Here is a 15,152-nt window from a genome sequence, read left to right on the forward strand (position 1 = left end):
ACTGTCACGAATGCTTCACTCAAGTATTAGCATTATTCATTAAAACATTATTTCGAACACCGAGTGATATCAAAAGCCTTCTGCAGATCAAAAACGTTTCTAACACAGTATTTCCTAGCGATGAAACTGTTGTATATAATATTATCTAAATCGATCATATGTCAGTAATCGAACGGTTCGAAATTCAAGGTTCATGCGAAGATAAATATATTTTTCTAAAATCGAAACGAATAGGTTATTTATCATTTTTTCGAATATTTTTCCAATAGTACACATCAAGGAAATAGGACGGTAACTATTGGGATCGATTAGATTTTTTGATTTTTTTACCGGAAAAATATCTTCCACTGCCGCGGGTACATTCCATCCCGCCATATCTAATTATATAATTATATTAATCAAAGTTTTGCACCGGTGCTTATCAATCTGATCATGGCGTAATGTATTTCTTCTGGATCAGATACTGTATTGCCCGTTTTCTCTAACGCTTTTACAAATTCATCTGTTTTGAAAGATACATTGTAAAAAAAAAATCATTTTGATTACAAAATTATTTTGTTTTTTTTTTAAGAATTTGCCATAAGTAGTCGTTCTACTGACTTCTTCGAACCGACTGCTTCGTAATTCAACAATTTTGTTTGAAAAACAATTCATGACGAAAGCTAATTCATGACGAATAGTAAACAAATTAATAATAACAAATAAGATTACTATTACGTATCTTTGAAGGATTTAAATACTCTAAAATTTTATTTCACAAATTTTGATTACGGAAAATTAAGCAGCGTATAACTAAACCAACCAACTTTTTCAGATACTACAAATAAAAGAAAACATAATTTTTTTCTTACTTGTTTTCTAATCTCTTTTCTTAATTTTATAAAAAATGATAATTTTTTTACACAAAATGTACAAATAAATTACGGAAAAATATTTTTTTCATCATTTAAGATAATCTGCATTATTTGCGGTTAACCAGAATTAATTTCCCTTACGACAAATTAATCACAGATACTTAACTTGCCTGTTTTTCCATTTATCCAATTTTTAAATTAGACATCTATACTAATAATAATAATAATAATTCTTATTCCACAAAATAAACAGATTACAATTTTTTTTTTGTCTTCAGTAATTTGACTGGTTTGATGCAGCTCTCCAAGATTCCCTATCTAGTGCTAGTCGTTTCATTTCGATATAACCCCCAAAATCGTACATCCCTAACAATTTGTTTTACATATTCCAAACGTTGCCTGCCTACACAATTTTTTCCTTCTACCTGTGCCTCCAATATTAAAGCGACTATTCCAGGATGTCTTAATACGTGGCCTATAAGTCTGCCCCTTCTTTTAGCTATATTTTTCCAAATGCTTCTTTCTTCATCTATTTGCCGCAACACCTCTTCATTTGTCACTTTATCCACCCGTCTGATTTTTAACATTCTTCTATAGCACCGCATTTCAGAAGCTTCCAATCTTTTCTTCTCAGGTACTCCGATCGTCCAAGTTTCACTTCCATATAAAGTAACGCTCCAAACTTATACTTTCAACAATCTTTTCCTGACATTTAAATTAATTTTTGATGTAAACAAATTATATTTCTTACTGAAGGCTCGTTTAGCTTGTGCTATTCGGCATTTTATATCGCTCCTGCTTCGTCCATCTTTAGTAATTCTACTTCCCAAATAACAAAGTTCCTCTACCTCCATAATCTTTTCTCCTTCTATTTTCACATTCAGCGGTTCATCTTTGCTATTTCTACTGCATTTCATTACTTTCGTTTTGTTCTTGTTCATTTTCATGCGGTAGTTCTTGCGTAGGACTTCAAACATGCTATTCATTGTTTCTTCTAAATCCCTTTTACTCTCGGCTAGAATTACTATATAATCAGCAAATCGTAGCATCTTAATCTTTTTCACCGTGTACCGATTGCAAATGAAAATAAAATTATTTACAGTTATAAATTCTTAATACATAAACTTAGTAGACATACAACCAAACAATATAAAATAGAAATAAAGTAATTTAAACATTTATTTACATCTTAAATGGACGAAATATTTAATCAAATTCATTTATCAAACACGTAAAGACAACCACATTAAATGCAATATAATGAAGTTATATTATAATATTAGATTCAATCACATTCACTAAAAACAATTTAAATATTCAAATATTTACGGAACACAACTTATTTTTAACTCAAATTATTTTTTATATAAAAAAAAAACGAAGTACACCTTATGAACAATTTCTATAATCAAGATGACGATATCTAATAATACTTTAAAAAATTATTAAAAGACTCGCTTTAAAAAAATATAAATATATATATACAAGGTAGGAACAGCGCTACTGGAAGTTTATTACGGAGATAATTATGCGGCTTCATCATCAGTAGAGTACTACCGTAGCATCAAAAGAAATCCTAGGTGTCACCGGCAACTCTATTAATGAACAAGTTATACAAACAACCCTGAAAAAATTTTCTAGAAGCATATTTTTTTTTAGGATCGATAAATCCTTTTAATTTAAAAAAATAAACTCGCACAAAATTCATGAAAATAGAATTTCTTTTATAAATTTAGCCTATTGTAAAAAAAAAAAAAACATAAAAACAATGATAAGATTTTTAACGCACGGAAAATATAATCAAACAAAAGTTTTGTTTTCATTGAACCACTGCAGCTTTTATAAAAAGGTAAATCCCTTTAAAAGATAAAAATGAGGCTAAACTAGGTAAGAAAGTTCATCTGAAAAAAAGTAATAAACGCCTTGAAACAATTCTGTTGATTTAATCTCTAGTTATCAATATTTACTAGGAAAAGCATAAAAGTAATCGTAATTTAGGTGGACTTCAAATTTTACACCTTAGCGCCACAATACTATATATATTTTTCGTGGGACATCTGAATATATATGTATAAAAAGTTCCCGCGTAGAAACAGAGAAACTTTCAGGATATATTTACAGGTGAAAATAATGAAAAAGTCCATATAAACATAAATCTGGAAAGCTTTGTTTTCGAGTTACGGCTAGGAAAAGATTTCACCCGGATTTCAGCTCTTCTTATAAAAAGATCTGAATTCTTAAATTCCATTTTTTAGAACTGAAGATTCCATTTTTCATAAAAGCGGCTTCATCAGTAAATAAAATTGAATATACCTTATCAGCGTTGTCTAGAATTCAACGACTCAAGTTTAACCGCTGTGGATAATCTGTTGGCCGCAAATTATGAACCTTCTGCAGTCGGAAAGAATAAAAATTTTCTTTCCGTAGGATGCGCTACACTTAGTTTTTTGATAGACCAGTGCGCCATGAAATTCGTTTTATACTATTGTCTGGGCTACGCTGAATCACACGATGTTCCTCATTAACACGATGATTTACTTAGCGTTCAACAAAAAACGATCGCGTTGGAATTGTCCCTTTTGTTTGTAAATTCTGATACAAAGAAGAATTTTTTAAAAGAATGCTTTAAAAAGAATGTTTATTGGGTACGGAAAAAAATAATATTACTTTTTATCTGTTTTTATTTCAATACAAAATCGATTTTTATTGGCTATATAATAAATTAATTTTTTCAGAATTAAATTTTCAAACAAAAAATTTGTTGCTAAATCTTTGTGGCATTTAACAAAGCTATTTTACTACAAACCTAAAACAGACTTGTTTTTCGACACCGAATTTTGTATTTTACGTCAAATATCATAAAGACTACTGAAGGTACAGTTCTTGGACCTGTTTTATCCTAGTTCCCAGCTGAAATTAAAAAAGAAACCGCAACGTTACTCCTTAATTTGGATCTCAAAAATTACTATAGGGCTTTTTTTTATTAGAAGAGCTGAAATTTGGGAGAAATCTTTCGCTAGCCGTAGCTCGAAAAAAAAATGTTTCCAGACTTATGTTTATATGAACGTTTAACATTATTTTTATCTGTAGAACATGTCGTGAAAGTTTCTTCGTGGTACACTCTGTATATATATATATATATATATAAAACCTTTATTAATCTCTTGGGTTAACCAATCAACTATACAAATTTATAAATTAAATACACTACGTTTCGCTTAGAATTCTCCAACATTTTTTTTTTTTAACATCCCAAGGCAACTAGTCCCGGCCGTTAGGCACAACACAGTCACCTCAGGGTGACATGGCAGAGTAGTCTGTGCCCTCCTTAACTTACCCCTTCATTAGGCTTTCCCAACTGGGTCCCTCCAGCCTCACAAGAACACGCCGACTTCCTCTTCTGGACAGCCGACACGCCTCTCCGCTGGAGAGCAACCCTCCCAGGCCTTGCTCTACAAGCTCCAGACGTGCGTTCCTCACGTCCTTTGCTGTCCACGACCCACTCACACCTCGAGAGTTCTCTATATCATCATCAGGGAACTGACTCCCCCCCTCCACTCATGTGTGTGGGCGAGCCAAAAAACTCTAGGCATAGAGGCTTATTTCCCTGGCCCTATACAATGCCACGTTTCGACCCTAGACTTCCTGAATTTTTTTAAGTCTTCCCCGTTTTTTTTTATACACAATTTCGTCAGAATAAAACAACCCCAGCACTATACGTGTAGAACCGCATATAGTAAGTACATATTCACTATAGTATACAATACACGAAGCCCATTACCGAATTGATTGGTTAACCCAAGGGATTAATAAAGGTTATTTGTTTAGGTAATTTATGTCATGTTACTATATTTAATTCTACCCGATCAAAAGGAAAATAAACTTAAATAAATTACACCTAAGTTCATATATATATATATATATATATCGTTTTGTATATTATTACTGTAGGATAAGCCACTGAGATTGGCATGACAAGAAAGAATAAGACAAATAACTGACTTAAATATACTGGGCAATTCTCTCACTCCCTAACATTTTGTCAGACGGTAAAATAAATAACTGTTTACTGTTTACAACTTATAGTTCTCAAGCAATTTCAGGTGTATAGTTACGTAATCGCATCACAATACGTTTACATAAACACAATCCCTTACTTAAGTAATATTAAAAAAAAAAATCTCATTATATTTTTTTGAAAGTAGGCCTAATTTTATTTAAGGTAATTTTTATCAGTTTTATATCATAAATAAAAATGTATCTTTTTCAAATTTTTTTATAAGATTTTTGTAATAATATATGTTTATTACGATTGCTAATTTGTATATAAGTAAATATTTCTGTAAGTAGCCAATCTATATGTAAACACATAGTATAGTAATTATTTGCAAAAGATTTTATAATTAGTTAAACTATTATTATTAAAATAGAGGTATATCTTTTATTAAAAAAAATAATAAATGTAATAAATTAATAAAATATGTTTAGTATATTCTTATTTCCTATCTGTTTCCTTTTTAATCGCTTAATTTAATGCATTAGTGAAGAGCTCCGAAGCAACGAAAGTAATTCCACGGAGGAAATTGATAGACCGAGACCCGTATAAATCAATCGTATTTCAACGTTGCTATTAGTCGCTGGGTTCTAATTAACAATAAATCCTGTCCGAGATCCGGTGTTATAATAACCTTTATGTACACCCATCACACGAAAAAATGCACCTTCTTCTGGGGTCAACATCAAGAAAACCGCCATAGATAGCTACAGCCTTCTAGACTGTCGTACGAATCAATCAATCCGTTTGTCAAATTTAAATACATACTAAATTCAGTTCTATATACCATAAAATGGTTTCTTAAGAAGTTTTAAGGAATAATTAATCATGTTAAAATGATTTAATTTAACACCGTTCAAGATTAGTTTACGGAAAAAATATTAAGCTTGAACGTATCAAAAATTGTTGTAATGAAATACTGCGAAATTATTTTTTTTTTAAATACAGAAATTAAAATTTTTAATGGAAAAGGTAATAAGAAATATATTAATAATCAATTTACAACCAAAACAACATATACTTAATAATTTAGGAATCGCTAAAAATAAAAAAAACCTTAATTTTATTTAAATTCAAATACGACTTTTTAGGAAGGTGTGGACATTTTTTGCCAATTTTTTTTGTAAATATACAATACATCTGGGAATAATGAAATATTAATAACTTCACATTTTAAATTCAACGGATATTTTAAAATTTTTTAAATTAAAAAAACATTTTTATTTGCCATAGACTATAAGAATAGAACGGGGGGAAAACTTTTAATCGTTTAAATTTTATTTATTTCTGTAGAAAATATTCATGTAAAAATCTCTTAATATTTATTTTTAAGAAGAAAGGAACAGCTAAAAAAAAGTCAAGATTTTTTTGGGGGTGGAGTAAATATTAAAATAAAAATTTGGGCAATTTGTTATTCTAATAAAAAGACCTTCAAGTTGGTTTGAATAAAAAATTTTTTAATTTTATTTTAGCCAAAACGCACCCGCCCCATTTTCAAATGTTGAAATCAAACTAGAAAACCGGTTTACACAGTCCGGAGTTATTAAGCTTCAAATAGACCACAATATTTAAGAACGTAAAAATTAACCAACAAAAACGGTTATTTTGGCCTTACGGATAATGTTAAAAGAAATTGTTTTAAAACTTTAATATAAAAAGGTAGGATCTTTTTTTTTTGTAAAATTGTTTTTCTAAAATGTCGAATTGAGGCACAGCTTTACAAAAAGTTTGATTTTTTAAGATTATTTTTTGAAATAAATTACTGCTATACTTTCAATTTAGTATAGCTATTTACTAGTTATGTTAACCGGGAAAGTAAAATCAAATATTTATACCGTTGTTTGTAGCTTAACAAAAAAAGTACAAAAAGATTGTTGATAAAAAAAAATTGCGTGGCTAAACAAATCAAAAGCGTAAAATAAGCATAAAAGCAATCTAAACCGCTAAAACTTCAAACGGATCGTTCAGCACTACCTAATGCACATACCCGTAATGCTCAGGCATAATATACTACCTGAAAATAAGATCGGTAATTACAAAAAAATTAAGCCTGATAATTCTGATTTCATATATAAGAATCAGTTATTCACTAGCCCTTTAGTAAATAAAAACAAAAATTAGAGAATGCATAAACTATGACTAATCGAATATATCCCTTCCGATAAACAAAATTTAAAGTAATAGAGAAGCGTTTAATGGTCTTACGGTAGAAAAATTTCTCATAAAAAAGATAACTTAACATGAGGGAGGTTGCCTTTTAAGTTTTTACAAATGACCACTAGATGACGCTATTGAGATGTAACATTACAATTGTTGCAAAATTTAACTTTTTTTATTGTTACAAAAGTGGCAGCTAAGAAATCGGCCGAGTAGTTTGTTTCCAATGAGCGTTGAGGATTTTTTACGATTTTAGTAAGGGCTTAACTCATCGCTACGTTCAACTTTTGGTAAGTAATCATCATCAGAAAAATTATTTACAATTGGTTTGCAGAATTTCTCCACGGTCATGCTTCCGTCACCGATAAATTTCGTGAAGGTCGATCAAAATCGTTGTTCCAAAAAGTATCGATGCTGTGCGCAACTCGATTGAAAAGGATCGACTTTTGTCTTCCCATGAAATAGAGCCATCCTTAGGCGTGTCGATGACTATATAGTAAATCCGATTTGTATGAGCATTTAGCTGTGAAAATTATCTTTCCCGATGGATTCCGCATAATTTAGAACAGGTTCGTGTCAATCGGTGTAAGGAAATGTAAACTCCGTATACAACCTCGTAACAGGAGATGAAACTTGGATATATTCGTACGACCCGGAAAGTAAGCAACAATCAACTATTTGGGTGTTCCAAGTTGAACCGAATCCAACAAAAACGGTTCGTTCGGAAAGCACTTCCTAGAAAATGATCGCTTGTTTATTCGGTTACACTTGTCATGTAGCAACCGTTGTTTTAGAGGATCGAAGAACAGCTAATTCTGAATGGTATAAACAATTTCTTTGCCAGAAGTCATCTATGAAATAAGGAAAAACATTCGGAAACCTTACATCAATCTTCATCATTTCACGTCAATTCACGTCTTCATAGAACGTCAAAAAATTAATTATTTGACAGAGAAAAAAACTGAATTAATGTCTCATTGCCTATAGTCACCTGATTTATCGCCTAATTACTTCTTTTTATTCCCAAATGTCAAACACAAAATGCGTGGACAGCGATTTTCATCACCTCAAGAAACTGTTGAATTCTTCTCAAACCGACTGAGATAACATCTTCAGACTGGAAAAAATGTTTCGAGAATCGGTTCAAACGCATGCAAAAGTATTTAAATCTTAAAGGAGAATATTTTTAGAAACGATAAAAGGTTTCGTACCAAAATGTTCTTTTCTTTCACTGGTTTTGTAAAAACTTAGAAGGCGAGACGTTCATAAGATGGTAACTTACAATGTGATGGATTACACGATAAACCAAATTCCACTTGCTTTGAGACATAATTTAAATTTTATTAAAGATAGAATTTAGTGGTTTTATTAAAGAAACCGTTGACAGAATACGGAAAAGAACCTATTAGAAACTTTTCAACTGCACCAAAACAACCTTACTTTAGAATTATAAAGAAGAATGATCAACAAAACACGAAAAAAAATTGTACGTTGCTATCTTCATATCTGCAAATTTAAATACTTTTGCAAAATCAAAATTTCATGTTACTACAGCAACGTCTAGGAAATAGTTCTTAGTCCTCGAAAACGCTACAGACAATAGTTACAATTTAAAATGCACATGCAAAAGAACTTAATAAAGACGGAATATAAAATAAAGGATTATTTTGCTTATTATAAATATATATTCCCAGAAATATCTGCTGTAAGCCAATATTGCCTAAAAACTGGTCACAAAATTTATTTATCTTTTTGTAAAAACGTAACTCTGGTAAATTAATTGATCAACCGGTTTTGTTCGTACTTCAATACACTACAGTAAATATCTTTAGGATCATAAAAACACAAGTTTGGACAGCTGGAAACATGTACAAGATCAAATTCCGAGTCGCTTTTTCAGTAATCTAGTCAATTAGGAATTAGTTTTGTGAGTTATGGTAATCTGTTTAGATTCTAATCCGTTCTTTGGAAACAGGTTAGGGGTAAGGTTAGAGTTTTGTGGAGACAGATTAGGGATAAAGTAAAAGGTACTTTATAATCTTAATATCATAATTACAATCTTTATTATAAGAAGCACATAAAACTCCTGATTTTACAAAATTGAAGTTGTTTCTTGTGACAAAGTTTGTATTGGACAGACCGGTAGATTTTTTGAAAAATAAAATATAAAAGACCAGAAATCTTGTTTTTCAAATAACAATAGAATTTTTAATCTCACCTATCATTTAATTTATGAAAATTATGTTTCTAATGATACGTAATTTCAAAATACTTCATATCGAGAAGAAAGATTTGAAATAACCTTTTAGGGTCATTCGAAATGAATAAAATTAGAAATTCTAATTTACTTTTAAATAATCAATTAGATTTGAATAGTTCGCCGTTATTAAACGGTTTGTTTTTGTACAAATTTAGGTATTTGGGTGAAATTATCCAATAAAATGGAGTGTACAAGGAAGCAAACATCGTCAATAAAATTTTCAAGTCTTATGGCCTAAAGTAGGACGTGTATAATAAGAACGGATGGCCAAGATTAGACACTCATAACGGTAATCCGATCAGGAGTTTTATATACAGCAGGATGCGTAGCTGTGAACCAAGGAGTAATAGATTAACTGGAACGTGTAGAAAGACGGATTCTAAGGAGAATCCTAGAGCCCATAAAAACCTACTAGGATAAAAATTAAGAAAACATAGGTAACATCACCGGGAGTTGGATTGAATCGCAGAAGCGATATGTAAGCGAAGACATATGACTACCCTGTACGGATATATGACTAGAATTTACGAAGACAATTTTTGGCAAGCGTAATGGTGAAGAGACGAACTAAATGATACAAGCAAGATAAAGAAGATCTAAGGGTAACAAACATAAATATGATGGATTTAAAAGACGGAAGGGTGCTTAGGACAAAATTTTACTTCAAACGGATTCAGAAGGGGAGCTAAAAAACTAGTCAGAGGTTAGCTGTTCTACGTGACCGTTGTCGAAAAAAATAAATTAAAAAATATCGTTTGTAACCACAGATCATTGAAGCAGGATGTGTAAAACGTTTTTATAGTAGTTTGAAGGCCTATTGGTACTAGAAATATTGTAGAAAATATAGTTGTAAAAACTCCCATTAACAACTTTTCTGAAGCAAGATATAGACTTATTTTTGGTGGGGGGGGGGGGGTGAATAATAAATAATCATTTTTGGTAATTTGTGATATCGATAAAAAAACTTTTGCAAGAAAGTTTTCTTTTTTCTAAAATGCCCAAATAAAGAGTTGAAATTTTATTTTGGCCGAAACACCTCCACCCCTTTTTTCATTTTTTTTCAAAATCTGAACATTCTTCCCCCCCCCCCACTGAAGATTGTACTTGCCTAATAAGTTTGACGAAAATCGATTAACGGGTACAGTGGCTAACATATATACAAGATTTCTTGGACTTGAGAGTACTGCAATAAAAAAATCCCCCCTCCAAAGATTATTTAAGATTTATTTAAATATATATTTTCATAATATATATTTAAAGTTATTAAATCTTTTTTTTGTTAAAAATTTCTTTAAAGTCTCCTTAAGGCAGAAAACTTACGTAAACACCCATTTTACTTTGCCGTCAAGCGCTATAGCTTGGGCATATGCTGTTTTCACCGGATCATGACATTTTGACACCTAAGGAACCCTGAAAACCCAAAAAACCGGATAGAAATTTTCTGGATGTTAATGTTAAGTGTGTGTTCGGTGTCGACCTCTAAACCACCTTATATCTCAGAACTGCTGGACCGATTTCAACTAAACTTTGTCAGATTACTTCTATATACCCACCGGATTGGTCTAATGGTGAACGCGTCTTCCCAAATCAGCTGATCTGGAAGTCGAGAGTTCCAGCGTTCAAGTCCTAGTAAAGCCAGCTATTTTTACACGGATTTGAATACTAGATCGTGGATACCGGTGTTCTTTGGCGGTCGGGTTTTAATTAACCACACATCTCAGGAACGGTCGAACTGAGAATGTACAAGACTACACTTCATTTACAGTCATACATATCATCCTTATTCATCATCTGAAATATTATCTGAACGGCAATTATCGGAGGCTAAACAAGAAAAAGAAAGAAAGGAAATTACTTCTATATGTGTGGCATTGATGGCATTAAATTCTCAACTTAAAAGGTCATGGGTGAGGCTGTAGAGCAAGGTCACCCTCAGTATCTCGAGATTTCGCCTAATTAAGGTCATATTTTTTTAAGGCGCATTTATTAACGATTAAAATATAAAAATATTTCCAAAAAAAGTTTTGCAAAATCGCACTTCCAATCCAAAAATGCTCTGAACTAGTGGCTAAGCGGTTGTACTTTATTTTTCCTGTTTACCCTCCGATAATTGCCGTTCAGATAATATTTCAGAGGATGAATGAGGGTGATATGTATGAGTGTAAATGAAGTGTAGTCTTCTACAGTCTCAGTCAGGTCAACCGTTCCTGAGATGTGTGGTTGAAACCCGACCACCAAAGAACACCGGTATCCACGATTTAGAATTCAAATTCGTGTAAATATAACTGACTTTACTAGGATTTGAACGCTGGAACTCTGGACTTCCAGATCAGGAAGCGGGTAAACTGCGTGAATAGTATTCCCTGTCGCCACAAGGAGCGTTAGTGTAGCACCAACGTGCTAAGTTGTGTGTGTAAGCCGCGTGACTGGAAAGCCCTACAACTATGTTGTCAGGTTTTTATATTTACTGATTTGTATACTTTCCCGTTTTAGCTATAGTTGCAATAGCAGCATATATTGTTATAGCCGGAAAAGTTAAATTGATAAAGTAATAAGTAAAATGCGGTAAAAATGTTATTCTTTTGAAATTTAATCATTTTTTTGATACGAGTTAGTGAATTTTTTTCTCTAGAAAATATTTAAACTGATACATGTTATATTTTCTTAAATTCAATACATATAAGTACTCGTTTTAATTTAACACAAATATTACGACACTGCCAGCCTTATGTTATTTATAATCCATAACTAAGAAGATCTAGTAAGACAGACTTCAAAGATGGAATTTTTGAGTTAGGTTATCCAAATCGAATAGAGTTTTATCTAAATGGAGTCTTTTTAAATAAGAATTCTTCAAAAAGTAATGAATATATATTTCAGTATATATATATATATGTAGTATATAAATATATTATTTCAAAATATATATAATATTTTAAATATTTCAAAATAATATTATTTGTTGTTAATTAGATCTCTACACAAGAATTACAGAAATAAATAAATTACCTAAAAACTAATTACATGAAGATTTTAATAGATTTTTCTCACCGCGTTTTCCGTACTGGTTTTAATTTTATCGTGAAGGAAAACTTAATTATCGTTTTACAATTACTTTAAATTAAATCTCCCATTTGAGAGCCAGTATATCGATATATAACTAGTGTTAGAGAACTATGTCTGTTGAACGGAAACTAAAAATTGATGAAAAGTACTGCTGAACACAGCATCGAGTTTACGGTCCTAACAAGTATTTTAGGTTTCGATTAAAGAACAAATTGCTCTTAATTAAATATGCAGTAATTTTTATTAAGATCTAACTTTTAAACCTTTAAAATCTTAAAATTATAAATAAGAAAACTTGTATTTATAAAAGTGATTTTCTGTTGAATTAAAAAAAAAATAAGTGTTTCTTTCGAAATTTATATTTTAAAATATAAGGTTTACTGAAACCGTAATAATGCACTAGAACGAGAATAATGTTGTAATCAAATGAATCATTTTAATTTAGGTGTTTTTGAAAATGTTCATTTTACAAATTTAATGTTAATGACGTGAAGAGGCCGCGGACACTCCGCTCCCGTATCTGATGGCGTCCGCAGATAGTAAGTATAAGGGATATGTATGTGTGCCTGGTTAGTTTATGATGAAAGTTTGCTGTACTGATATTATGATGTTTATTTTGTTTACGTATATATTTGAGTATTTTGCTTTTCATGTATATTATGATCTTGGGCTAATTCCCTTTTTCTTGGGGCCTTATTGTAGTATGTAGTATTTTGTATCTTCTGCATTCTGTGAGGTTTGCTGTTTGGCTGCAGTTTTTTTTTCTGCTGTCCGATCTATGCATTTTTAGTGCTGTGTTGTTGCACTGATCGTGTAATATTAATGAATGTCACTTTTCAGGCGTTTCTTTTTTTTTATGTTCTTTGTGTTTTTTTGGTTTTTTTTTGGAAGATTTTTCTACGTTTATATTGTTGAGACTTGTTTTTTTGAGTTTTTCTTTTATTTTATTTGTATATATTGTATGAATTTTTTTTTTGTATGTAGTTTCATAATCTGTTTTCTGTATCTTGATTGTTGTAACCGGTGTATTTCTGTTGATTTTCATATTGTGATGCGATTGCACTATGACGTATGAGTGTGTGAGTTTGCATGTAACCTCCCCTTCCAGAAGAAATGCTTCGTTAGCGGTTCCAGAAAGGGCGGTAGCCAGGGGTGGCGGTTAAGTCGGTAGTGCGCAGGTTTTCATACGCATATTAATAACATCTTGCAGCACCTGTTAGCGAGCCCGACACTGCTTAGACGTCCGTAAATGGGATTCCCCACCTCTTTAACAAAAAAAAAAAAAAAGTTTCACCTTTTTATTTTCCAGTAGTAAAGAAGGATGATAAATTTTGACCATTAATCTGCCCTGTTTATGTATCATACGGTAACATTTTCTACGGTATTGTACTTCGTGAAACAAATTTTCAGATATATTTAAATTCTAACGATCCGTTAAATTAAACTCTGTAAAGGTAAACGAGTGAAGATATGTAAGTATATAAGCAACCGACTGAGAAGTGGTAAATGATTTTTTTTTTTGAAAGTAAAATTGTAATTTTTAGCACGTTTCGCCTTAAAATTCAGCTATAAAATAACTTCTAAAACTGTTCTTAAAGTTTAATTCTTACTCTTTTATTTATCAAGTTGGTTTTATATTTTTTAAACTCCTCTTTAGACCTATAACGATCTGCGTTAGATAAACAGGGAGCTCGTTAATAAAACAAATCTACTCAAGCTAAAAATCTTCTTAGTGAAAAATAGTGTAACTTTTTCGAATATAACTGAAATACATCTACTAGATAATTATAAAGACTTTATTACTGTACAGATGCCTTTTAGTTTTACTATTATAATCGATTTAAATTACTCAATGTTTCAGTAGCTCTACGATCGGAATACAATGTTGACATTGACTATAAATGTTGACCGTAAATCGAGAAATTTTAATAAATTACAGAAAATAAATTAAAAAATGACTTCTTATAATTTTTTATACGTGTTAATTAATCGTTTATAGAATTGTTACATTATCTGTTTTTTTTAATTTTTATCTTCGAATCCTATAATTTAGATTGATATTTTACGTAAGTTAAACAAAAATTCATCTCATTAAAAAACGATTAGGACGATTGAAATTGGATGTCACTCTATATTTGATAATACTAATAAACAAATTTTTTTTCTAAAAATAAATTTAAATCCGGTTACACTACTACAGAAATCGTAAGTTAATATGATCACATGCAGCGAGGTTTTCTTTGAAGCTCCTCAAAAATTATGTTTCCTCATGAAAATGTTTCATGTTTTTCTTATGTTTCATGATTTTTTTTAACTTAAAAATGGAATAATAAAAACATAAAACTAGACGAAGCGAAATAATGACATGAGGGTACATATAGTTGATGAATCTAACTCGATCATATGCAAGTAACCAAGATCCAACACGTGGAGTCAGTTTAGCATTCTAAGTCTTCACTATTCTCTAGAAGGTTCATAACCAAATATCGTTGTTTAGCCACTGTTTATATTTTGTACTGAAGCGCTGTATTTCTTTTCGGACATACAATAAACCCAATTATTGGTGGATTTCATTTTATTTTACGAACAAAGGCGCCTCTGTTATGTTCCTTGCTATTTTTTTTTTTTTTTTGAAACGATATTTAATCTGAACGGTGTTCTTTCTTATTGTACATCAATTTGGATCCAATAGGTGCAAATCGGTTTCAGAATCGTTGCGTACAAGTATTTGTTAATAAAAGCTGTGATTTCCTGCTCAGCA

At 31.0% G+C, this 15,152-nt stretch overlaps 2 protein-coding genes across 3 annotated transcripts in view; one reads left to right on the forward strand and one right to left on the reverse strand.

Moving 5' to 3' along the window:
- The window catches only part of LOC142331231 (uncharacterized), a 447,558-nt gene that overhangs the window by 189,201 nt on the left and 243,205 nt on the right, over positions 1-15,152 (reverse strand). The gene's annotated exons all lie outside the window — the stretch shown is intronic.
- Positions 7,808-15,152, forward strand: part of LOC142331605 (lutropin-choriogonadotropic hormone receptor-like) — a 92,135-nt gene continuing 84,790 nt past the window's right edge. The window contains exon 1 of the mRNA XM_075377621.1: positions 7,808-7,887. Within this exon, the coding sequence (XP_075233736.1) occupies positions 7,808-7,887 (80 nt within the window). The remainder of the gene's footprint in view (positions 7,888-15,152) is intronic.

Source organism: Lycorma delicatula, chromosome 10, assembly GCF_047948215.1.
Source record: "Lycorma delicatula isolate Av1 chromosome 10, ASM4794821v1, whole genome shotgun sequence".
Classification (NCBI taxonomy): Eukaryota; Metazoa; Arthropoda; class Insecta; order Hemiptera; family Fulgoridae; genus Lycorma; species Lycorma delicatula.